The following is a 27,404-nucleotide window of genomic DNA, read 5'->3' as shown; positions in this document are numbered from 1 at the left end:
TGATAATCTCTTAGATGACTATGTAATACCTGATGGCAGATTTTTTGAGGGGTTATTTGTGGCTCTATTCTTAGAAAACACCCAAAATGGAACAATTTAATTATTTTAAAATAACTATTTTATAGAAGTAATACAAGATTATGATAAAAGACAAACAGAATCCACAAATAAGCAAATAATAAAAATATATCCACTCATTATTCCACCATTCAGTTATAATCTTAGGGTGACATCATTTGGGTTTGTATGTTTCCATGTATTTTTATGTACACATATAATATTTTTATTTTACGAAACTGGAGGAATATTGTTCATAATGCTTGATAACCTGTTTCTTTGAATGGACATGTTTCCATATTAGTAAACATTTCTATAATATAAATTTTAATGGCTGCTGATTTACTCAGCTAATTGTTGGACCTTTAGGTTGTTTTCTGGTTTTCACTATTATAAACAAATTGTTATGACAGACTAGTTGTAATGACTAATTAGTGGTGTTAAATTTTTACACAATGACTGAAATAACGTACTAAAGTTTGAGTCCAGTGTTGAACCTTGAAAATACTCCTTATCATTGAATGAAGTTTGATCTCCTCTGTAAGGTTCACTAAACCATGCCATATAAACATCTGTCTGTCCCTTGGAGCACAGCAGTCTCACTGTCAGTTAAATAACCTTAGTGGCTTTGCATCTCTGTGATTCTCTTTGGGCTGTGTTGATCATATGATTACAGACACTTACTTTCCCTTCTTTTTCTTATTGCCCCCAGAACACAGATGCTGCCCTGCTCCCCTGCATCAGTTATCCTGCATTTGCCTTGGATGATGAAGTTCTGTTTAACCAGACACTTGATAAAGTGGTTAGAAAATTAAAAGGAAAATATGGATTTAAGCGTTTCTTGAGAGATGGGTATAGAACATCATTGGAAGATCCTAAAAGACGCTACTACAGACCAGCTGAAATTAAGGTATCAAAAAATATCCCATGTCAGATAGCATAATAGAATGTTCAAAAGTACTGATTCAGGAGGCAGACTTCTTGGGTTTGAATTCTGGCTCTGCCACTTATTAGCTGTGAGACCTTGGGCAAGTTAATTAAGCTCTCTGTGTTTAATATTCTTCATTGATAAAATAAAGTTAGTACCTACTATTAGTGAGGTTTTTTTGAGAATTAAATCAGTTAATATATATAAAAGTGCTTAGAACAGTGCTTGGCACATAGTAAGCACTCGGTAAGTGTTAGCTGTTGAGGCCTATTTGCTCACATCGGGCCATGTTGAGCCATTGGGTGAGTAATTTTTCTATTGAACTTTCAGTATTTTGCCTGCCTACTATATACCATTTGTCTAATATAATAGAAAATATCTATTTGTGATTGAATTTTCAATCTTTAAGCAAATGTTCTTTTTTCTGTTTCACTTAGACACTTCCCTCTGAAATATACTCCTCTAAATATTTGGTTTTAAAGATTTTACATTTCAAATATACATACATATCCTATATCTAGGTTTATTCTAGCTGTTTCTAAGCTGCCCAAAAAACTGTAACACCCCCCCAAAAAAGTAAGCATCCATCCACATTGCTGAAGACTTTGCTTTAATGGGATAGGTTGAAAATTATCTTTAAAAACCCCCAAACCCCTCCCTATCTGCCTCCCCTTGCCTCTCTCTTTGTTGTCACACTTCTGAAGAGCATGGTGTGTTCTAGTTGTGCCTCCTTGTTTGCCTCCTACTTACTCCTTTACCTTATAATCTGGCTCCTGTCCCCAGCACTTCCCAGTAGCTGTATTGGCTTCAGTCAGTTTATGTCACTGGATCATTGTGGATGCCTTTCTAACTTTATTTCACTGTACCTCTCATTGGCATTTGAGTGTCTTAAGTAAGTCCTCTCTCAGGAGGTTCTCCTCCATTTTCTGTGACTTCAGTCTCTTCCTAAGTCTCTGCTTAGTTCTCTCACTATCTTTCTTAGTCTTCTTTGCAGGTTCCTCTTCTTCTGCCTCCCTTTATCCTTTGCTTGTCTCCTGGAATCCATCTTCAGTCCTATTCTCTTTCATGCTATTCATGCAGTCATAGCTCTAGCAATCACTGTTAATCCCACATCTCTATCCCTAACTCATACTTCCACCCCTGAGTGCCCTACCACGTATCCAGCTGCCTTTTGGACATCCTCACTAGAATGCGCTGCAGTCTGCCTATGATCACCTTCCACCCTTCTGTCCAAGCCCCAAACCTGAGATTCATCCTAGGCTCTTCCCTCTCACTCAGCCTTCTTTGTCACTCACCAAGTCTGGCAAATTTAACTACCTTTAAATCTTAAAAACTGTCCCTTCATCTCTACTAACTTCTTCGTTTAGGCGAGTGATCCACAGCCGGGAATGATTTTGCTCCCCAGGGGACATTTGACATTATTTGAAGAAATTTTTTGTTGTTACACCTTGGTGGGTGCTACTGGCATCTGGAAGGTAGAATCCTGGGATGCTACTAACTGTCCCACAGTGCACAGGACAACCCCCACAACAAAGAACTATTTGGCCCAAAATGTCAATAGTGCTGAAGTTGAGAAACATTGATTTAGGTTAACATCCTTTCTCTTTGGATTGTTCCCAGCAGCCTTCCAGTTGGTCTCCTTATTTCTTATCCTAAAACCCTCTTCAGTACTGCCAGCTGTTCATCTAGCAAGTAAATTTGATCCTCTTCAGTGGTACCCTGTCACTTTCAGATCAAAGTTTTTGTCTCTCAGCCTGACTTCTCAGGCCCTCCCTGATCTGGCTGTCCTGACCCACCTGTTAGACTTCAGCTTTCACTGCTTCTTCCTTGCTTGTTCCAGGAATACTGAATTGCTGTGAGTTTCTTTAACGTACTTTGTTCATTAATGCATTTCTAGTTTGTGCTGTTGTCTTCTCTGTATGGAGTTCCCTTAGCTTATCTCTCCAGAGAAATCCATCAAGCATTAGTTGAAGCATCTCCTTTCCTATAAACCCTTTCCAGACGCCCTGGGCAGGCTCAGATGCTTCATGCCCTTGGTTCTTGATATATATACAATGTATAGACATTTTGTAACATACTGCAATTGTTTATTTACATGCCTGTCTCCCCACTACAGCAGGTTCTCTATCTTTTTGTCTTCATAGCCCTCTGTCTAGCTGATGCCAGGCATTACTAAATACTTAGGAAATATTTATTGAATGAATGACTACTCTGTGATGGATTAAATGAATGAGCTTTTGAATAATAAGAATGATGAGGGCTTCCCTGGTGGCGCAGTGGTTGAGAGTCCGCCTGCCGATGCAGGGGACACGGGTTCATGCCCTGGTCTGGGAGGATCCCACATGCCTCGGAGCGGCTAGGCCCATGAGCCATGGCTGCTGGGCCTGCGTGTCCGGAGCCTGTGCTCCGCAGCGGGAGAGGCCACGACAGTGAGAGGCCCGCGTACCGCAAAAAAAAGAAAAAAAAATCAGTCCACTTTTGTTATTACAATAAATAAATGTTTATGTATGTATATTCTAATGATGTAAGTGTTCTAATTAATATAATTAACATACAGTTCTAAATTATTGTTGATGAACATTTTATATATTTTATTTTCTGTTTTAGCTATTTGATGGCATTGAATGCGAATTTCCTATATTTTTCCTTTACATGATGATTGATGGTGAGTGAACTTTTCTCCTGAAATTTAAACTGTAGGATATAACTAGTTTAAAGAAGAAAAGAAATAAAATATGACTCCTTTCAGCTAGCAAAATAGACTGCACTAATTGATGTTAACTACTCTGCATTTTTATGTGCTACTTTTCTGCTTTCTGACTTAATGTTACATCATTCAAAGAATTTTAAAAATACTTTGAAGTATTTTTAAAATGATACAAATATATTTTCATATTTACAAAGAAGAATTTTTATGAATACTGTAATTTGTGACATTGTGAATGTCTGTATTATTTATACTTAAGCATAGAGAAATTTCAATTAAAAGTCAGTTTTCAATTCTAATTGCTAACATTTCTCAAATCAATTTCCTGGAAAACTATCATATGCATTTATTTGCATAACCTTTTTCCATTTTATGTTTATTATTTACATAGAAAAATACCAGAATAATTACAATTGGGTAAATTTTTTTCTAAGGTAAAATTTCTGTTGTGTTTATTGAGCTCAAATGCTATTGGATTTTATATTTTACATTTTAGGTGTTTTTAGAGGCAATCCCAAGCAAGTAAAAGAATATCAGGATCTTCTGACTCCAGTACTTCATCAGACAACAGAAGGTGTAGTTGGAATGCTTTTCCTTTTTTTTTTTTTTAAATCTTTATTGGAATGTAATTGCTTTACAAAATTGTGTTAGTTTCTGCTATATAAGAAACTGAATCAGCTATACGTATACATATATCCCCATATACCCTCCCTCTTACGTCTCCCTCCCACCCTCACTATCCCACCCCTCTAGGTGGTCACAAAGCGCAGAGCTGATCTCCCTGTGCTATGCGGCTGCTTCCCACTAGCTATCTATTTTACATTTGGTAGTGTATATATGTAAATGCAAGTCTCTCACTTCGTCCCATCCTACCCTTCCCCGTCCCCATGTCCTCAAGTCCATTCTCTACATCTGCATCTTTATTCCTGTCCTGCCCTTAGGTTGATAAGAACCTTTTTTTTCTTTTTTACACTCCATATATATGTGTTAGCATACCGTATTTGTTTTTCTTTTTCTCACTTACTTCACTCTGTATGACAGACTCTTGGTCCTTCCACCTCACTACAAATAACTCAATTTCATTTCGTTTTATGGCTGAGTAATAGTCCACTGTACCTATGTGCCACATCTTCTTTATCCATTCACCTGTCGATGGACGCTTAGGTTGCTTCCATGTCCTGGCTATTGTAAATAGTGCTTCAGTGAAAACTGTGGTACATGATTCTTTCTGAACTATAGTTTTCTCAGGGTATATGCCAGTAGTGGGATTGCTGGGTCATAGGGTAGTTCTATTTTTAGATTTTTTAAGGAACCTCCATACTGTTTTCCATAGTGGCTGTATCAATTTATATTCCCACCAACAGTGCAAGAAGATTCCCTTTTCTCCACACCCTCTCCAGCATTTATTATTTGTAGATTTTTTGACAATGGCCATTCTCACTGGTGTGAGGTAATAACTCATTGTAGTTTTGATTTGCATTTCTCTAATGACTACTGATGCTGAGCATTCTTTCATGTGTTTGTTGGCAATCTGTATATCTTCTTTGGAGAAATGTCTATTTAGGTCTTCTGCCCATTTTTAATTTGGGTTGTTTGTGTTTTGATAGTAAGCTGCATGAGCTGCTTGTATATTTTGGATATTAATCCTTTGTCAGTTTCTTAGTTTGCAAATATTTTCTCCCATTCTGAGGGTTCTCTTCTCGTCTTGTTTATGGTTTCCTTTGCTGTGCCAAAGATTTTAAGTTTCACTAGGTCCCATTTGTTCATTTTTGTTTATATTTCCATTTTTCTAGGAGGTGGGTTAAAAGGCATCTTGCTGTGATTTATGTCAAAGAGTGTTCTTCCTATGTTTTCCTCTAAGAGTTTTCCTCTAAATGTCTGCCTTACATTTAGGTCTTTGATCCATTTTGAACTTATTTTTGTGTATGGTATTAGGGAGTGTTCTAATTTCATTCTTTTACATGTAGCTGTCCAGTTTTCCTGGCACCACTCATTGAAGAGGCTGTCTTTTCTCCTTTGTATATTCTTGCCTCCTTTATCAAAGATAAGGTGACCATATGTGCGTGGGTTTATCTCTGGGCTTTCTTTTCTGTTCCATTGATCTATATTTCCGTTTTTGTGCCATTACCATGCTGTCTTGATTACTGTAGCTTTGTAGTAGTCTGAAGTCAGGCAGCCTGATTCCTCCAGCTCTGTTTTTCTTTCTCAAGATTGCTATGGCTATTTGGGGTCTTTTGTGTTTCCATACAAATTGTGAAATTTTATGTTCTAGTTCTGTGAAAAATGCCATTGGTAGTTTGATAGGGATTGCATTGAATCTGTAGATTGCTTTGGGTAGTATAGTCATTTTCACAGTGTTGATTCTTCCAATCCAAGAATATGGTATATCTCTCCATCTATTTGTATCATCTTTAATTTCTTTCATCAGTGTCTTCTAGTTTTCTGCATACAGGTGTTTTGCCTCCTTCAATAAGTTTATACCTAGGTATTTTATTCTTTTAGTTGTGACGGTAAATGGGAATGTTTCCTTACTTTCTCTTTCAGATTGTTCATCACTATTGTATAGGCATGCCAGAGATTTCTGTGCATTAATTTTGTATCCTGATACTTTACCAAATTCATTGATTAGCTCTAGTAGTTTTCTGGTAGCATCTTTAGATTCTCTATGTATAGTATCATGTCATCTGCAAACAGTGACAGCTTTACTTCTTCTTTTCTGATTTGGATTCCTTTTATTTCTTTTTCTTCTCTGGAAGTTTTGCTGTGGCTAAAACTTTAAAAACTATTTTGAATAATAGTGGTGAGAGTGGGCAGCCTTGTCTTGTTCCTGATCTTAGAGGCAATGGTTTCAGTTTTTCACCACTGAGAACGATGCAGGCTGTATGTTTGTCATATATGGCCTTTATTATGTTGAGGTAGGTTCCCTCTGTGCCCACTTTCTGGAGGGTTTTTCTCGTAAATGGGTGTTGAATTTTGTTGAAAGCTGTTTCTGCATCTATTGAGATGATCATATGGTTTTTCTCCTTCAATTTGTTAATATGGTTTATCACATTGATAGATTTGCGTATATTGAAGAATTCTTGCATTCCTGGAATAAACCCCACTTGATCATGGTGTATGATCCTTTTAATGTGCTGTTGGATTCTGTTTGCTAGTATTTTGTTGAGGATTTTTGCATCTATGTTCATCAGTGATATTGGCCTGTAGTTTTCTTTTTTTGTGACAGCTTTGTCTCGCTTTGGTATCAGGGTGATGGTGGCCTTGTAGAATGAATTTCAGAGTACCCTCCCTCTGCTATATTTTGGAAGAGTTTGAGAAGGAAAGGTGTTAGCTCTTTTCTAAATATTTGATAGAATTCGCCTGTGAAGCCATCTGGTCCTGGGCTTTTGTTTGTTGGAATATTTTTAATCACAGTCTCACTTTCAGTGATTGTGATTGGTCTGTTTATATTTTCTGTTTCTTCCTGGTTCAGCCTTGGAAGGTTGTGCTTTTCTAAGAGTTTGTCCATTTCTTCCAAGTTGTCCATTTTATTGGCATATAGTTTGTTATAGTTATCTCTCATGATCCTTTGTTATTCTGCAGTGTCTGATGTTACTTCTCCTTTTTCATTTCTAATTCTGTTGATTTGAGACTTCTCCCTTTTTTTCTTGATGAGTCTAGCTAATGGTTTATCAATTTTGTTTATCGTCTCAAAGAACCAGCTTTTAGTTTTATTGATCTTTGCTATCGTTCCTTCATTTGTTTTGCATTTATTTCTGATCTGATCTTTATGATTTCTTTCTTTCTGCTAACTTTGGGGTTTTTGGTTCTTCTTTCTCTAATTTCTTTGGTGTAAGCTTAGGTTGCTTATTTGAGATGTTTCTTGTTTCTTGAGGTAGGATTGTATTTCTATAAACTTCCCTCTTAGAATTGCTTTTGCTGCTTCCCGTGTGTTTTGGGTCATAGTGTTTTAATTGTCATTTGTTTATAGGTATTTTTTGATTTCCTCTTTGATTTCTTCAGTGATCTCTTGGTTATTTAGTAGTGTATTGTTTAGTCTCCATGTGTTATTTTTTTTTTTTACAAATTTTTTCCTTTAATTGATATCTAGTCTCATAATGTTGTGGTCAGAAAAGATTGCTGATATGATTTCAATTTTTTAACATTTACCAAGGCTTGATTTGTGACCCAAGATATGATCTATCCTGGAGAATGTTCCATGAGCACTTGAGAAGAAAGTGTTTTCTGTTGTTTTTGGATGGACTGTCCTATAAATATCAATTAAGTCCATCTTGCTTAATGTATCATTTAAAGCTTGTGTTTCCTTATTTATTTGCATTTTGAATGATCTGTCCATTGGTGAAAGTGGGGTGTTAAAGTCCCCTACAATGATTGTGTTCTTGTCTATTTCCCCTTTTACGGCTGTTAGCATTTGCCTTATGTATTGAGGTGCTCCTGTGTTGGGTGCGTAAATATTTACAATTGTTATATCTTCTTGGATTGATCCCTTGATTATTATGTAGTGTCCTTCTTTGTCTCTTGCAACATTCTTTATTTTAAAGTCTATTTTGTCTGATATGAGAATTGCTACTCCAGCTTTCTTTTGGTTTCCATTTGCATGGAATATCTTTTTCCATCCCCTCACTTTCAGTCTGTATGTGTCCCTAGGTCTGAAGTGGGTCTCTTTTAGAAGCATATATACGGGTCTTGTTTTTGTATCCTTTCAGGCAGTCTGTGTCTTTTGATTGGAGCATTTAATCCATTTACATTTAAGGTAATTATCGATATGTATGTTCCTATTCCCATTTTCTTAATTGTTTGGGGTTTGTTACTGTAGGTCTTTTCCTTCTCTTGTGTTTCCTGCCTAGAGAAGTTCCTTTAGCCTTTGTTGTAAAGCTGGTTAGGTGGTGCTGAATTCTCTTAGCTTTTGCTTGTGTGTGAAGGTTTTAATTTCTCCATCGAATCTGAATGACATCCTTGTTGGGTAGAATAATCTTGGTTGTAGGTTTTTCCCTTTCATCACTTTAAGTATGTCCTGCCTCTCCTTTCTGGCTTGCAGAGTTTCTGCTGAAAGATCAGCTGTTAACCTTATGTGGATTCCCTTGTATGTTATTTGTTGCTTTTCCCTTGCTGCTTTTAATATTTTTTCTTTGTAGTTAATTTTTGATAGTTTGATTAATATGTTTTGGCGTGTTTCTCCTTGGATTTATTCTGTATGGGACTCTCTGTGCTTCCTGTACTTGATTGACTATTTCCTTTCCCATATCAGGGAAGTTTTCAACTATAATCTCTTCAAATATTTTCTCAGTCCCTTTCTTTTTCTCTTCTTTTTCTGGGACCCTTATAATTTGAATGTTGGTGTATTTAATGTTGTCCCAGAGGTCTCTCAGACTGTCCTCAATTCTTTTCATTGCTTTTTCTTTATTCTGCTCTGCAGTAGTTATTTCCACTGTTTTATCTTCCCAGGTCTCTTATCTGTTCTTCTGCCTCAGTTTTTCTGCTATGGATTCCTTCTAGAGAATTTTTAATTTAATTTATTGTGCTGTTCATCATTGTTTATTTGCTCTTTAGTTCTTGTAGGTCCTTGTTAAACGTTTCTTGTATTTTCTCCATTCTATTTCCAAGATTTTGGATCATCTTTACTATCATTACTCTGAAATCTTTTTCAGGTAGAATGCCTATTTCCTCTTCATTTGTTTGGTCTGGTGTTTTTTTGCCTTGCTCCTTTATCTGCTGCATATTTCTCTGTCTTCTTATTTTGTTTAACTTACTGTGTTTGGGGTCTGCTTTTTGCAGGCTGCCGGTTTTTAGTTCCCTTTGTTTTTGGTGTCTGCCCCCAGTGGGTAAGGTTGGTTCAGTGGGTTGTGTAGGCTTCCTGGTGAAGGGGACTGGTTCTTGTGTTCTGGTGGGTGGGGCTGGATCTTGTGTTTCTGGTGGGCAGGGCCACATTCGGTGGTGTGTTTTGGGGTGTCTGTGAACTTAGTATGGTTTTAGGCAGCCTCTCTGCTAGTGGGTGGTGTTGTGTTCCTGTCTTGCTAGTTTGGCATGGGGTGTCCAGCACTGGAGCTTGCTGGCTGTTAGTTGAGCTGGGTCTTAGCATTTGAGATGGTGATCTCTGGGAGAGCTCTTGCCGATTGATATTACGTGGGGTCAGGCGGTCTCTGGTGGTCCAATGTCCTGAACTCAGTTCTCCCACCTCAGAGGCTCAGGCCTGACACCAGGCCGGAGCACCAAGATCCTGTCAGCCACACGCCTCAGAAGAACACGAGAAAAAGGAAAGAAAATTAAAATAAATAAATAAATAAAATTTTAAAAATATTTTTCAGTAATTAAAAAAAAAAAAAGGAAGAGAGCGACCAAACCAATAAACAAATCCACCCATGATATGAAGCACTAAAAACTATACTGAGGTAAACATAAAAATCAGAAACAAGTCAGTTGCAGACAGCAAACCCTAATTGTACAGTTGCTCCCAAAGTATACCACCTGAATTTTGGGATGATTCGTTGTCTGTTCAGGTATTGCACAGATGCAGGGTTCATCAAGTTGACTGTGGACATTTAATCCGCTGCTCCTGAAGCTGTAGGGAGAAATTTCCCTTTTACTTCTTTGTTCGCACAGCTCCTGGGCTTCAGCTTTGGTTTTGGTCCCACCTCTGCATGTACGTTGCCTGAGGGCATCTTTTCTCCTCCCAGACAGGAGGGGGTTAAAGTAGCAGCTGATTAGGGGGCTCTGGTTCACTTAGGCTGAGGAGAGGGAGGGGTACGGAATGTGGGGTGAGCCTGCGGCGGCAGAGGCCAGCAGGATGTTGCAACAGCCTGGGGTGCGCCATGTGTTCACCCGGGGATGTTGTCCCTGGATCATGGGATCCTGGCAGTGGCAGGCTGCACGGGTTCCCGGTGGGGGGAGGTGTGGATAGTGACCTGCTTGCACACAGGCTTCTTGGTGGCAGCAGTAGCAGTGTTAGCTTTTCATGCCCATCTCTGGTGTCTGCGCTGATAGTCACAGCTTGCACCCGTCTCTGAAGCTTGTTTAGGTGGTGCTCTGAATTCTCTCTCCTCACGCACCCTTAGGCAGTTCCAGACTTTTTCCCATACTCCTTCTCATCTAGCTGTGATGCACTAGCCCCCTCAGGCTGTGTTCACACAGCCAACCCCAGTCCTTTCTCTGGTATCTGACCTCCGAAGCCAGAGCCTCAGCTCCCAACGCCCACCCTCCCCAGGGGGGTGAGCACACAAGCTTCTCAGGTTGGTTAGTGCTGGTCGGCACCTATCCTCTGTGCGGGAATCTCTCTGCTTTGCCCTCTGCACCCCTGTTGTTGCACTCTTCTCCGTGGCTCTGAAGCTTCCCACCCCCACCACCTCTGTCTCCACCAGTGAAGGGGCTTCCTAGTGTGTGGAAACTTCCTCCTTCACAGCTCCTTCCCTGAGGTGCAGGTTCCATCCCTATTCTTTTGTCTCTGTTTTTGCTTTTTTCTTTTGCCCTACCCAGGTACATGGGGAGTTTCTTGTCTTTGTGGAAGTCTGAGGTCTTCTGCCAGCGTTCAATAGGTGTTCTGTAGGAGTTGTTCCACATGTAGATGTATTTTTGATGTATTTGTGAGGAGGAAGGTGATCTCCCTGTCTTAGTCCTGTGCCATCTTGAAGCACCCCCAGGAATGCTTTTTCAAGAAATTCTTTCTACCAGCATTCCCTTAATGTTCCTTTGAAATGTATAAATAATTCCTTTCTAAACAGAACAATTTATATTGAAATGAAAAAATGAACGGGGCTGCAAACAAATTAGAAAGAATAATCTCTTAATTTGTTATAATAAACCTATTTTTATGAAAGGAGTTCATTAGGCAAGGTGATAGAGAGGGAGATGAATTTTAAGTGTTCATGGCTATAGTTACTACACTGTAGTTTGCCAGGTGGGCAGAGGTTCTTCATCTATTACCTACTGTAATACTCCTTCACTGGATGTAATGTGACAATAATATAAAATGACTAATTTTTATCCATGTCACCAGAAATGTTTTGTTCAGGTGAGTACTGCCCCCTTCAGAGGGCCACTTAGGGAGGCTCTGCCCTAGCCTAAGGGTACTACCATTGCCAAGAATATTTTGACCTCCTCTTTGGAGATGTTTTCAGGGCTTTTTTCACATTAATTTGAATGTCTGCCATGGTTCTAAAATGTCATCCTTTGAGGATGGGTTTAATATTTTAGAAATGGTCAAAAGGTCCAGACTTATAAATAATATATTGGTTTCAGTTAAACACCAGCAAGGGCCATAAAGGAACATAACTGAGTTTTTTCGTATGACTAGAAAACTAATTCTTGAAAGAATTCCAGAGGAGAAGTTCCAGATATCTTTGGTGTTTGGAAGTATTAGTAAAATAGTAAAATATTCTCATGAGTGAACAGCTTTGACGACCTATTTATCTGAAAGTTAAAAATTATGGTGTGTTAATTAAAAAAAAAAAGAGGGTGGTCTTACAGACATGATGCACAAACTGGCAATCACAGCAGTGGGCCCTATTTCTGTCTCACATGAAGTTTATGATATTCTTTAGGGTTTTCCACAGTATCTTAGAGTAAATACTTTATACTGTATGCTCACCCTTTAAAGTCTGTGTAATGTTAAAGTAGCAAAATGTTTATGGATAAACATTGAATTTCAAATAAATATTAATGTTTAAAACCAGTTTTTTGTCTTTATGCTCCAAATAACCACTTGTCCAATGTGAGAAACAATGTAATGAATGTTGTAATGAATATATTTAAAATCCCTTGAATCAGATCTTTTAGTATTCAGTGATAGATCATTGATGCATTGAGGTGGTAGTCTGTGTATCACACTTTAGGCTTCTTTATGTTGAAAGAGTGATGTTCAGACTATTATCTGTGTATCATAGACCTTTTCACTGGTTTTAGACACAAATATCACTATTTATTGATGCGTGAAGAAAGAAGCAAATTTTAGGGAAATCTGTGTAGTAGTATTAGAAAAATTAAGTTCAGTGTGGGATGATATTACAAAAAGTCTTCTGTAGCACTGTATTAGAATGTTGGTTTTTCTCCCTTTACATCAGCCACAAAGATTCTAGTCTTAAAATAGTTTTTAGTTTCTACCAAGAAATATTTTTAAATGAGTTGGTCACAGGGGGAAGATGGATTTTTTTTTTTTTCTCCTCAGTGATGTTGAATAGTAGATAATGGCCTTAATGTTTAAAATGGGGATTTCTTTGCTCTAAGCAATCGCTCAGGGTTATAATTCTTCATTTAAGATTACACAGTATCTCATTTGTAAAGCTTCCACAGACTAATTCTATTAAAAATAGCTTCTTCTATGGCTCTACATATTTGCATACTATATATTTATTGATTCATTTAAAGGTGTTAAATGTTGTTAAAAGAGATTATGTACACATTGTTGGCTAACATATAACATATCCTGTCAAATTAGTTTTAAAGTAAAGAAGCTTTTCCCACATTTTTCACTGGGAATTTCTGAAAAGAGTCAAATTTTCCTATCCTGTTGGACAACTTTCTCTCTTTCTGCTTTGTCATCATTGTAGTTTTTGAAGGGAAAATTTGAGGAGGATACTGATTTGTTATATTTTAAATATTTATTTTTAAACTCCATAGGTTATCCTGTCATACCAAAGTACTACTTTGTGCCAGCTGATTTTGTAGAATATGAAAAAAGAAACCCTGGTAGTCAGAAGCGATTTCCTAGCAACTGTGGCCGTGATGGAAAACTGTTTCTTTGGGGACAAGCCCTTTACGTCATTGCAAAACTCCTGGGTAAGTGAAGAAGATCGGGAACAGTTTTTTTTCTTATTATCAAGTCTTTAGAAATAAGTATGTCTTTGTTGACATTGACATTCTTTTTGGATTTGGGTGGTGTTTCATGCTGTTAAGAGGTCTTGGGGGAGTTTCTTAGCATGGAAAAGTACATTAATATGTCTATTGCACTGAATGATGATGGATGTTTCTGGGAAGAAAGTCAAATAGGTGTGGGTACCACTATGATCATTTTGGGCTGCATTCAGCTTAGTAGATAGGGTGCTAGCAGAAGGCTATGGAAACTTTGAGTCTCTTTTATAAATGGAATACAGTTGTGATTTAGTATAACAATCATGCTTGGTCATACCTGTAGTAAACCACTTGCCATAAGGAATCAGGTGTCTCAAAGTTTTCTTCTTTCCAGTAAATACATGTTGGCAGTTTACTCAGTGAGGTGGAGGCATAATGGAGCCACTATTCATAATTCTTTGAAGAATTGTTTTTCAGCTTCTCCTAAAACTTCAGCTGAAGTATCTTTGGATACATTGAAATGAAAGTTAATTTAATGCACACAAAAAAGCATTATGCATCTTGCTATACCATTCCTTGCTAAATTTTTTAATATTATTAGCATTTCCGTCAAAAAGGTTATCATAATAGTCAGAATTCTTTTATGACAAACAGATTATGAAACAAGCTGACTGTAAATACTGTACCTGCACTAAAAGAACTGCTTACTGTGTGAAATACTGTTATTGTCTTTGTTGTTCTTAGTATTACTGCATAAAAGCTAAATTTGTTTGTGCTGTAAGAATAATCATCTTTGGTTCCTTTTTATATTCCATTAGGGAAGAATATTTCAAAGTCCAGATTTCCAATTCAAGCTTTACACAAATGATATATATAAGAGCAGACAGAAGCTATTCAAAGAAGAGAAAATTAAGTTAATGCTGTCTTCAGTTTGCTCATTTCCTGACTATATTTTCTGTGTCTCCATATATACTTAATCCTAATTTAAGAACCTGTAGAAAATTGTTTTCTTTAAAGGGACAGCTCTTTGATAAGGAGTTGATATTATTTATGCAGGTTTTGCTTTAAGATTTTCCAAAAGAAAAAAATAACATACATAAGGTAGTTTTCTTAGAATCAAGCCAAGTTGGTAAGGTTATCTCTGGTTAGAATTTTATTTCCATCTTATTAGCATGAATACAAAGAAGCCTTGTTGATAATCAGCTAAATAAAACATATTTTGGCAGAGGAGTGGTTAACCTATCTAAGGACAAGAATTTTAACATCAGAATCATAAGTTTCTGTATACTACACTTGGAAACAAATGAGCATGATGAAATTTTTCTGTGAGTCTGAGACTGAAAACTGGTACCTGGGATATGGGATTTGAGATCTAAACCTTCTTCATCCTGCTTTTTGCTGTATATACAGCTTGGGGTTGAATGCAGGATTGACCATATTCTATATAAGCAGATTGAGCTTTAAAAAACAAAGATTGAAAACAATATCAGTCAGTAACAAAACATTGGACCTTCCTTACTCCAAAATAAATGTATTGAATGTAGACAAATTTTGAGTGTAGATAGCATTTTCTTATGTTAAGACCAGAGTGAATAGAAATAATCCAGGTCATGCCTTCATCTCTGTTTTATGACCATTTTGAATACGAAAGAGCATTCAAAGAAACAGTTTCTCTTTTGCCTGCTGCACTTCTAAAAAGGCAGTAGAGGACATGAGTAGGTGTATTGCAGACTACGAAACCACATACTTATCTCCTGCTAGAAAAAGAGATACTGCATATTAATTAGCACTCTGACCTAGCTGTGTGTCATCTGGTTAACAACTCACTGGTTAAAATGAATAAGGTCTCAGAAGATTGAATCATTTAGTTGCTCTTGACTATTGTATAACTGTCCCCCCTGCCCCAAGAACCATCAAACTTCTATGGATGTTATTAAGATTCCACACAACACCTTTACTAACAAAGTCTTATTTATTTATTAAAGGAGCCTCAGTAGGATATCTGCTTAACAACATTTTGTGGGCAGTTAATTGGAATTACATGAGCATAATAGAACAGTAAATCTTTAAAAATATTCTGTAATATATGGCTTTCACTAATTCAGTCTAGTTTGTAATTGGTGAAATTTAATATTTTGCTCTATGTATGCCTTAGTTAATAATTATACAACAAAACTATGTGACTTTTATGTTAGAGCAAAAAGACTCAATATGCTGTTTCCTTTCCCAAGGCCTGAACTGCCCATTGTGTTCTTAGAAAATAGTTAATTATTACAGTAATTTTTTTTCTTTAGAAAATTTAGACTTTTAGAAAATCAGTGTTTGCTATAAAATAGGTAAATAAATCATAAACAAGGAACTACCACGTGAAAAGGGCTTCCATGCTTATAGTACAACAGCAGTTGAAGACATTACCCTCATTCTGGTCAGTGCCCCATAAAAAATGCTCCATCTCAGATATCTCTTTCAGAATTTAGTGTTAGGAAACACTGTTTTCCCTCACTGAGCTAGTTTTCTTCCTTGAAACTGCAAATACATTACTTTTATTGTAGAACAACTTTATTGAGGTAAAATTACATACATTTCACCTACTTAAAGTTTACAGTTCAATATTTTTTAGCATATTCACAGAGTTGTGCAACTATAACCACAATCAATTTTAGAATATTGTCATCAATCCCCCCCCAAAAAAAAGCCCTATACTCTTTAGCAGTCACTCCCCATGTACCCCTAATCACTTCATCCTTCCCCTTAGCGCTAGACAATCATTAATCTACTTTCTATTTTATAGATTTACCTATTCTGGACATTTTATATACCTCAAATCATATAATGTATGGCCTTTATGACTCACTTAGCCTGTCTTCAAGTTTCACCCATGTATTAGCACTTTGTTCCCTTTTTTTTTTTTTTTTGTCTGCACCGCGCAGCATTCGAAGTCTTAGTTCCCCTATCAGGATCGAACCTGTGTCCCCTGCAGTGGAAGCGTGGAGTCCTAACCACTGGGAAGCCGGGGAATTCCTGCACTTCGTTCCTTTTTATGGCAAAATAACGTTCCATTGTATGGTTATACCACTTTTGATTTATCCATTCATCAGGTGATGGACATTTGGGTTGTTTCCACTTTTTGGCTATTATGAATAATGCTGCTCTAAACTTTCATGAACAAGTTATCGTTTGACATATGTTTTCATTTCCCTTGGGTATATACCTAGGGGTAGAATTGCTGAGTCATATGGTAACTCTGTGTTTAACATTTGGAGCGCTTCTAGACTATTTTCCAAAGTAGCTGTGCCATTTTACCTTCCAGCCAGGAGTGTATGAGGGTTCTAATTTCTCTACTTTCTCTCCAACCCTTATTCTTGTCTGTGTTTTGACATTAGCCATCCTACTGGGTATGAGGTGTTATCTCATTGTGGTTTTGATAAGCATTCCCCAAATGACTAATGTTGTTGAGCATCTTTTCATGTGCTTATTGGTATATCTTCTTTGGAGAAATGTCTATTCAGATACTGTGGCCATTTTTTTTTTTTTTTTTTTGTCGGTACGCGGGCCTCTCACTGTTGTGGCCTCTCCCGTTGCAGAGCACAGGCTCCAGACGCGCAGGCTCAGCATCCATGGCTCACGGGCCTAACTGCTCCGTGGCATGTGGGATCTTCCTGGACCAGGGCACGAACCTGTGTCCCCTGTATCGACAGGCGAACTCTCAACCACTGCGCCACCAGGGAAGCCCTGTGGCCATTTTTAAATTGGGTTATTTGTCATTTTATTGTTAAGTTGCAAGAGTTCTTTATATATTCAAGATAGAGGTCCCCTACAAGATATGTGATTTGCAAATATTTTTTCCCATTCTGTGGGCTGTCATTTTGCTTTCTTGATGGTGTCCTTTAAGACACAAAATCTTATCGCTTTGGCAAAGTCCAATTTATCTCATTTTTTCTTTTGTTACTTATGTTTTGATGTAATTTTGTCTAATACGAAGTCACAAAGATTTACTCTTATATTTTCTTCTAACAGTTTTATATTTTTAACTATTACATTTAACTTTTTAAATCTGTTTTGCATTTATTTTTGTAGGTGGTGTGAAGAAGAGGTCCAGCTTCATTCTTTTGCCTTTGTATATTCACTTATCTCAGTATTTTGTGTGGGGGAAAAAACTATTCTTTTCCCTGTTGAATTGTTTTGGCACCCTTGTCAAAAATCAGTTGACCATAATGTAACAGTTTATTTCTGGACTGATCAGTGGATCAGTCCGTTCCACTGATCTCTGTCTTTATGCCAGCACCACGTTGTCTTAATTACTGTAGCTTCTTCCTTTCAATCTGGACGCCTTTTATTACTTTTTCTTGCCAATTTCTCTGACTGGAACCTCCAGTACAATGTTGAATAGAAGTGGCAAGAGTAGACATCATTGTCTTGACTCCTGATCTTTGGAGCATAGCATTCCATCATTGAGTGTGACATTAGCCATGGGTTTTTCATAGATTCCCTTTTTCAGGATGAGGAAGTTCCTGTCTATCCCTAATTTGTTGACTGCCTTTTATCATGAAAGGATGCTGAATTTTGTCAAGTGTTTTCTGTGTCTACTGAGCTGGTCACGTAATTTTTATGTCCTTTGTTCAATTGATATGGTGTATTACAGTAACTGATTTGGGGAGGTTAAGCCATTCTTACATTTGTGGGGTAAGTCCCTTTTGGTCATGGTATGTAATCATTTTTATATGTTACTGAATTTAGTTTGCTAGTATTTTTGTTGAGTAGTTTTGTGTCTATATTCAGAAAAGATTTTGATTTGTGATTTTCTTCCCTTGCGGTGTCTTTGATTTTGGTATTAAGGTAATACTGGCCTGTTAGAATGAGTTGAGAAGTGTCCCTCTATTATTTTTTGGAAAATTTTTGTGAAAGATTGGTTTTAATTCTTCTTTAACTGTTTGGTAGAATTCATCAATGAAGTCCCATGGTCCTGAACATTTTTTGTGTGGAAAGTTTCAGTCACTACTTGTTACACATCTGTTCATATTTTCTGTTCCTCTTTGAGTCAGTTTTGGTAATGTATGTATTTCTAGGAATTTTCCCATATCATCTAGGTTATCTAAATTGTTGGCATACATTTTTTCAGAGTATTCTCTTGTAATCCTTAAGGTTGCTAGTAATGTTCCTAGTTTCATTCCTGATTTAGTAATTTGAGTCTTCTTTCTTTATTTTTTGGTCAGGCTAGCTAAAGGTTTGTCAACTTTTGAGTTTTTCAAGAATCTACTTGGTTTCATTTATATTCTGTATTGTTTTTCTATACTCTATTTCATTAATTTCCACTCTTAATTTCCTTCCTCTTGATTGCTTTTGATTTAGTTAGCTCTTTTTCATCTGCTTTCTTAATGTGGAATATAGATTATAGACTGGAGAATTTTCTGTTTTATTTTTTAATTAATTCATTCATTTATTTATGGCTTCGTTGGGTCTTCGTTGCAGTGCGTGGGCTTCTCATTGCAGTGGCTTCTCTTGTTGCGGAGCGTGGGCTCTAGGCACGCAGGCTTCAGTAGTTATGGCACGCGGGCTCAGTAGTTGTGGCGCATGGGCTTAGTTGCTCAGTGTCATGTAGGATCTTCCCAGACTGGGGATCAAACCCATGTCCCCTGCATTGGCAGGCAGATTCTTAACCACTGCGCCACCAGGGAAGTCCCAAGAATTTTCTGTTTTAATGTAGCAATTACAGTTGTCAGTTTCCCTCTGAGCATTGCTTTACCTAAATCCCCTAAGTTTTGGTATGTTGTGTCTTCTTTTTCAATCATCTCATCAGAAAGTACATTAGAAAGTATTTTCTAATTTCCCTTTTCATTTCTTTTCTGACCCATTGGTTATTTAGGAGTGTGTTGTTTAATTTTATTATGTTTGTGAATTTCTAAAACTTCTTCCTGTTAATTGATTTCTATTGTGGTTGAAAGCAATTTCAATTGATTCTATTTGAATAGAATTCTATTTGAATTCTATTTCTAAATTCTGGTATTTCATTCTGTTATGGTTGAAGTACATACTTTGTATGATTTAAATCCTTTTAAATTCACTGATGCTTATTTTATGGCCTAGCATATGAAAGATATTACATGTGCATTGAGAAAGATGTATATTCTGCTCTTGTTGGATGGAGTGTTCTATAAACATCTATTAGGTCCAGTTGGTTTACAGTGTTTTATAGATACATTTTTGATCATGTCATTTCCTTTTTTTTTTTCAGCTGATGAATTAATTAGTCCTAAAGACATTGATCCTGTTCAGCGTTATGTCCCACTACAGAATCAACGTAATGTGAGCATGAGGTTTTCCAATCAGGTAAAGAGATATATAAAGATATTTTATTTCATAACTTAGACTCATCCAGACATTTAACACTTAATTGAAGAAGAAATTTTATTCTGAATGGTTTTTTATTGTTCCTTCTGAGGGCAAAGCTTTTCTGTCTTCTGGTTAGTTAAGATTTACCTGTGGTAAAGGGCTATTTGTTAATGAGGAAGTATGAGTCAGATGTGTCCCACGAGATGTCTCACAGGTAAACATTTTCACCTTCACAGTGGTTGTGTTTAAGGTGTCAAATGTCTTTGAGAAGATGCAGTATGTATGGGTGGCATGGGGACAGATGAGATGGCTCTGTTACTGAAGGGAGTGGGGTTCCATGAAAGGCCCTTCGCTTGATGTCTGTCCAGTGCTGTCTCTGTGACAGGACTGAGTGACAGACAGAGTTGTTCTTAGTACTTGGTAACATGTCAGGTGAACAAATAGTTAAATTTTTTTTTTTTACATTTAGTACCTATGGATTCAGACTGTGTTGTGTCAACAAAATAAGTGTTTGCAGGATCAGCAAGATTGATGTTGACTTGAGCAAACCCTCATGTATTAAATGATACCAGTAATGAGTACTGTTAAAATGAAACTGTAGTGTGGATTGTTGAAATTGCCTGAGGAGACAGGGAATGAACCTGAGTGTGTGCCTGGGATTCCAAGCACACGCTTATTAAATTTATTTAATAAGAATAGCATCAGCACTTACAGAAAATATGCTTACGAAATTGAAATGCTCCTTTTACTTTAAAAATATATGTATAACACATACACACACACACACAAACACACACATAAATGCTTGTTTTAACGAGAGAAAGGGAGACCCAACCAGCCTCATTAGTATCATTAGTATCAATAGGTTCTCTCACACTGTTTCTCTGCTTCTTTTGCTGTTTCTCTGCTTCTTTTGCTAGTTACTCTGAGTGGTTCATAGATGAGAAGCTTTTGGGAGAAAGATGCTTATGTTAATATGTGATAAAAATTTTACGCTGGCCTATTAGTTCCCATATAAGGCAGGAATTTGGCCTTTATCTTTATTTACCACTCATCTCTGGAATATATTTACCAGTCAGTAAAGTGGAATATATTTAACTTCATGTTACCTAGTGCTGTGACTCCGAGCCATTTTAAGACTAGTGTGTATCACTTACATAGCATGTGTGATGCACTTCTAGGGTGACGAAATCTCAAAGCCTTTTCTTAGAATATAAAGTGACCTATTGGTCGCAGGTTTGAGGTGTGGGGGCAGGAACCAGAGAACATCAAAGCACACAGCTAACAAAATCAACCATTTAAACACTTCATGCTTGACCCGTATAAGGAGGGCTGTGGGTTATATGTAATTTTTGACATACAATATTCTTGCAACTCTTTCTCTCCCACTCAAGAAGTCAGAGTACAAGTGACTGAGTGAATTTTATAGAGAATTTACTCTAGGTATATAATTTACTCTAGGTATATTTACTCTAGGTATATTTTTTATATTGAAATCATTTTCTAATGTTGCTACTAAATTATGTGATGTTCCTCCCAGGTAGAGTCATATCCTATCTAAGAGCCTTGCTCTAGGGTCAGGACAGGGGCTTTTCTCCTGCAGCCATGTTGGGATTACATCCATACATTGTATATAGTTTCTGGAAAGGAAATGATAGGAAAGATTGGCAGCAGAAAATTGCCGGGAGGTGTTATCGCCCCACCCTACTGGCAGCTTGGTTGTGGTGGTATATAAAATGGTGAGGTGCCTTTTCCACTTTCTCAACCATTTAAGCAGTAGCCAAGACCTGGCATGCCCGTATCCATTGTTGGGGCTAGATGGCTTGGCTTGGTGAAATACGGAAGTCAGACAGGGCCCTCTGCCTGAAATGCTGGTGTCAGTGCCCTCTCAGTCATGATTGACCAGGTCAGATCTTGAAATTAACTGATCTGTGTGGATTGACCCTGTCAAATGTCAGGAAAAGTAAGTAGAATAGTAAAGTTCAGACATTTCCTGGAAACAAGAGAAATCCCTGACTTCGAAGGAAGTTGTATCTGAGGTCCCCAGCACTCACAGGACTCAGAAGCTGTTATACTCAACACTTACAGTTTATTACAAAAAAAGGAGAGAGGATAAAATTAGTGAAGGCACACGGGTCAAGTCCTGAGGAAACCAGGCACAAGCTTCCAAATATTCTCACCCAGTGGAGTCGTGTGAGACACAGTTACCCAGGAATGATGTGTGACTACATATGCAAAGTGCTGCCAGCTAGGGAAGCTTGCTCAGGCTTGAACATCAAGGATTTTTATTGGGGGTCAGTTGTGTAAGCGGGTAGCACCTGCATGATTGACCGCAGTTATTGAAGCTCTAACCCCCCCCCCAGAGAAAAAGCAGATGTTCACCATAAATCACATTGTTCGCATAAACCATATAGACAGACCGGAACAGTATGGCCCAGCGCCTCAGGCATGCAAAAACACTCTTATCTGACAGAACATTCCAAGAAGCCAGAAAGCCCATCCTGAAAGCATGCCTTTCTTGGAAATTTTCAAGATTTAAACAACCCAGGCCTGCTGGGCCAGCTTATTCCTTCACAGAAGGGTTATGGCAGAAGGAAGTCTTCCAGAATCCAGAGAGCTGTGAGTGTGCCAGAACTGTAGAGAGGTCCACTCCCTCAAGTGTGCATGGGGCTATTGGCACATTGCAAATGCAAAACACTGAGGACTGAATTGGCAGCTGTTGATTTTCTTAACTTTACCCTTAGCAAATTTATTTTTGGAAAAGGGGTTGTATCCGGGGTTAAGGCTGAGGTTGGAAAAGGGTATCAGCTGGGATGACCCTCCTCACTACTCTCTCACTAGTCAGGAGTTGCTGTTTTCTCTTGATGTTACTTGGAGAATAAAATTCCCTTTTATAAATAAAGTTTAGAGGAGTAGAAAGAAATGCATTGTTAGCAGTAGCAGATATACTTTATAGTATTGTGAGATTTTGACCAAAAGAAAACAAGAAAACTTTTGCAGACCTTAGAATGTATGTTCCTAGAGACCAGATACCATGTTTTATTCACTTTTGTAGCTTCAGTATCTGTCATAGTACTGTAACACCTGTTATATAGGAGGTTCTCAGGGTTTAACTTGAATGTTTGAGTGTGCTTGATGGTATGTGTGGGAAGAAGGTATGTCATGGAAAATCGTGGACTTATGCAAATATCCCTAAATCTATTTCTCTAATTCTGACCTCTTTCCTAATATTTAAACTTGAATTTCCAACTACCTGGTGATCATCTCTCCACAAATCTAGTCTTTAAAACCCAACATTTCTGGATGTATACGTAACTCTGTCTCATTGAGTTGTATACTTTATATATGTACAGCTTTTTATATGTAAATTATATCTCAATAAAGTGGTTTAAAAATTTAAAAAATGAAACCCAACATTTCTAATGCCAAATTTATCTTCTTGCTTCAAAGTAGCTCTTTTCTCCCTAGTCCCTACCTTGGATAAGGACCATCTTCAATACTCTTTTCTCATGCCAGTAGCTCTTACATTCAGGTGGTTATCATATTGGCTCTGCCTTCAAAGTAGCATCTACATTTGTCTCTTCATATTTATCCCCACTGCCATGTACCACTCAGACTTCGTTACTACTCAATGGCATGGTTTTAGTAATCTCTCTCTGTCTTCAGTCTCTCCTCCTGTTTATTCTCTGTGCTTGAGAACACACGATCTTATAAAGTATGGATTCATTTATGTTGTTTCCTGAAAACCTTCCATGACACTCTATACTGTCTACAGGGTAGCGTCTAAATTCCATATCCTCATACAGTCACCTCATTTCGTGTTTTTCACTTATATCTTACAATTTCTCCAAATTTCTCCCAACCATCCCTGTACTATGATCTCAGCCAATTTGCTGATCTAATATCACAACTCACCCTCACCCACTCCCAGGCCTCCACTCTTAGTACAACCTTCATCCTGAAACCCTGGCCTCTTTTTCAGACAGGATCCTTTAAAAGCCTATACAGTTCCTCTTCCTTTAACTACATATAAAAGTTACATAGATGCATTTTGTAAAAAGTGAAATAATATAGAGGAGATTACAATGCAATTACATTGTTACATTTGGTACTATTAACTATGTAATTTCCCCATTTCCAGAAAAGCCTTTCTTTTTTTTTTTAAACCAGATCTGTCTTCTAAATTTTTGAATAATGTAAATGTAACCCTTAGAGAAAGTCATGAGGTAAAAGTCAATCGTGCTTAAAACTCCTTTAAATATTAAAAACAATATTAATATCAAGAAGTGGGAGACAGATCTAATAAATTTTTCTAAATCTATGCAGGGATTAAAAAGACTGTGGTAAATTGACATGAAATGGCACAAGAAGTGGATTATAATAAATGCTCAGTAAACATAAAGTAAAGGGTAGCTCACAGAATGGTGAGTTAAGAATAATCATATTGTATAAAATAAGCTATTTATGAGTACATGTTTTATCATACAAAACTGGCTAGTTCTGGGAAAGGGAGGAGGTGATCATAAAGACTGACTTTTTGAACTTTTATTCATATAATATACACTTGTATCTTTTGTGCATGCTGTTGGTTTGTCATATACTGGTTTGCATTACTACTTTTTTAATAGACCATTTAAAATTATTGCAAAATATTCAAATATAAAATGCCAAGCAGTATAGTAAAAAAAAAAAAAAAGTCTATTGTATTTATCCCAACTTCTACCATTTCATCATTCTTTCCTTTTTGAATGTCCCTGCCTTCTTCTGTTGTCATTTTCTTTCTGTTCGCATAGCTTTCTTTAGACATTATTTATGAGTAGGTCTTCTAGCAACAAATTTCTTAGTTTTCCTTTGTCTAATAATGTCTACTTCCTTTTCATTCCTGAAGGCTACTTTCATTAGATGCAGGATTCCTGATTGACAGTTGTTTTCTTTCAGCACTAAGAATGATTGTGTACTTCTGGCCTCCATAGTTTCAGACAAGAAATCCCTTGCCAATTCAAATTTGTGTTCTTCTACAGGTAATATGCCATTTCTCTTGGCCTAAGTCTCTTTATGCCACTGGGTGGACGGCCAGGAGATAACAAACTCAGCTGATGCAGGTGTATCGGCCCGCTTGCTGGTTACCCAGGGGTTGGGTAGTCTTGGCACTGCTGAGAAGCTGCTGCTGTAGGCTGCTCAGAATTCCATGCTGGTGCACTGGTTGTGGAGTGGGGGTTGGGATGGCCCTTGGAGCTTCACTGCTGCTATCCTAGATGAATTGGACTGCCCACTAAAGCCTGATTTGTGGGGCAGGGGTCAAGACAGTTCACTGGGGCTTCTTTGCTGATGCTACAGTCGTGTTGGCCCATCAAGTGCCCTGGTTGTAAAACAGAGGTTGGGTGGGCCCACTAGGGCTTTGAAGGTGCTGCTGAAGGCAGATTGGCCAACTAGTACCTCAAGTAGAGGAACTAGGGTTGGATCTCCCCACTTGGTCGCTGTTGTGGTTCTTGTTTCCCAGTCCTTTGGCCAGAGAGAACAGACTTTTATTGCTTTTGTGTTTATTTTTTTGTCTACGCCTGATGGTTGTTTCAGGCTGCAGGCCTCTACAGTGCTCAGCCCAGTGTGTATGGGATCTTAGGACTCTCACCACATTGCCATTCTTCAAGTCCTGGGGTTGGTTCTTAGCCAGCCTTCTTTCCAGTTCTCAGAGCCCTTGACTCATTATCCACTGAATTATTTCCAGGGTAAATAATTGTATTTAGAGCAGGAGGGAAAACTGAGTCCAGGCTATCTTGTTCTTTCTTGCCCCCTTTTTTGTTTGTTTGTTAGTTTGTTTGTTTTTTTTTTGCGGTATGTGGGCCTCTCACTGTTGTGGCCTCTCCCGTTTCGGAGCACAGGCTCCGGACGCGCAGGCCCGGCGGCCATGGCTCACGGGCCCAGCCGCTCTGCGGCATGTGGGATCTTCCGCACCGGGGTACGAACCCGTGTCCCCTGCATCGGCAGGCGGACTCTGAACCACTGCGCCACCAGGGAAGCCCTCTTGCCCCTTTTTTTAATGGATAACATTTCTTCATAAGTCTTTCTATGAATAATAATTAAGAGTTAAGATCTCTTCTGTTCCTTGAATAGTCTTTTTTTCTGTAATTTTTAAAAATAATATTTGCTATAATTTATTGAACATTTATTTTTTAATAAAAGCTTTATTGAAATATAATTTACATCCAATACAATTCACTAATTTAAAGTGTACAATTCAATGGCTTTTAGTGTATTCATCACAATAAATTTTAGAATATTTTCATGACCCCAGGCACTCTCTAGTTTCTTCAACCTATCTCTCTCTCCCTACTCAGCCCTAGGCAACTACTAACCTACTTTCTGTCTATATGGATTTTCCAATTCTGGGTATATCATATAATGTGTGGTATTTTGTGACTAGATTTTTTCACTCCACATAATGTTTTCAAAGTTCATCAGTGTTGTAGTGTGTATCAGTATTTCAGTCCTTTTATGGCGAAATAACATTTCATTGTGTGTGTATACCACTTTATTTATCCATCCATCTGGTGATGGACATTTGGGTTGTTTCCACTTTTTGGCTATTGTGTCTAATGCTGCCATGAAGTTTTGTGTACACGTTTTTGTGTGACATGTTTTCATTTTTCTTGGATATAATGGAATTGCTGAGTCATATGCTAATTTTATGTTTAATATTTTGAAGGACTGCAGGCTGTTTTTCAAAGCGATTGCACCATTTTGCACTCCTACCAGCAATGTATGAGGGTTCCAATTTCTCTACATTCTTGTCAACACTTGTTATTATCTGTCTTTTTGATTATAGCCTTTTAGTGTATAAGAAGTGATATATCATTGTGGTTTTGACTTGCATTGCCCTAGTTACTCTAGTTACTAAAGTCATTGAGCATCTAGTCATGTATTTTTGGGGCATATGTATATGTATCTCTTCAGGCAAATGTCTTTTAAGATATTGTGGTCATTTTAAAATTGGGTTCTTTGTCTTTTTTATTATTGTGTTGTAATAGTTCTTTATGTGTTCTACATATGAGTTCCTTCTATTATTTTGAAATATTTCCTCCCATTTGGTGAACTATTATTCCAATTTCTTGATGGTGTCATTTGAAGCACAGACAATTTGCATTTTGATGAAGTCTGATTTATCTTTTTTTTTTTTTGCTGTGCTTTTGGTGTCATATCTAAGAAACCATTGTCTAATCCAGGGTCACAAAGATTTCTGCCTGTGTTTTCTTCTAATAATTTTATAGGTTTAACTCTTACATTTAGGCCTCTGATCCATTTTGAGTTAATTTTTGTACATGGTACGTGGTAGGCATTCAGCTCCATTCTTTGTATGCAGATATCCAGTTGTCAGAGCACCATTTGTTAAATTTCCTGAGTGATCTTTTTCTTTTTTATTATTGTGGTAATATATGCATTACATGATATTTATCATTTTAACCATTCATAAGTGCACAATTCAGTGGCATTAAATAAATTTGCAATGTTGCAAAACCATCACTGCTATCTATACCCAAAACATTTTCATCATCCCCAACAAAAACTCTGTACCCATTAAACAGTGACTCCCTCTACTCCCCTCCC

The 27,404-nt window shown here is 37.5% G+C and overlaps 1 protein-coding gene across 7 annotated transcripts in view; it reads left to right on the top strand.

The window, feature by feature from the left end:
* PHKB (phosphorylase kinase regulatory subunit beta) overlaps window positions 1–27,404 on the top strand; it is a 193,905-nt gene that overhangs the window by 77,689 nt on the left and 88,812 nt on the right. For all 7 annotated transcript variants that reach the window (XM_079906270.1, XM_079906276.1, XM_079906271.1 and 4 more), the window contains 5 exons: window positions 770–967; window positions 3,593–3,650; window positions 4,189–4,266; window positions 13,302–13,460; window positions 19,705–19,799. In XM_079906270.1, the coding sequence (XP_079762396.1) occupies window positions 770–967; window positions 3,593–3,650; window positions 4,189–4,266; window positions 13,302–13,460; window positions 19,705–19,799 (588 nt within the window). The remainder of the gene's footprint in view (window positions 1–769; window positions 968–3,592; window positions 3,651–4,188; window positions 4,267–13,301; window positions 13,461–19,704; window positions 19,800–27,404) is intronic.

This window comes from Stenella coeruleoalba, assembly GCF_951394435.1.
Source record: "Stenella coeruleoalba genome assembly, chromosome: 20".
NCBI lineage: Eukaryota > Metazoa > Chordata > Mammalia > Artiodactyla > Delphinidae > Stenella > Stenella coeruleoalba.
Note: the sequence above shows the minus strand (reverse complement) of the source record. Positions and strands in the feature narration are given on the sequence as shown.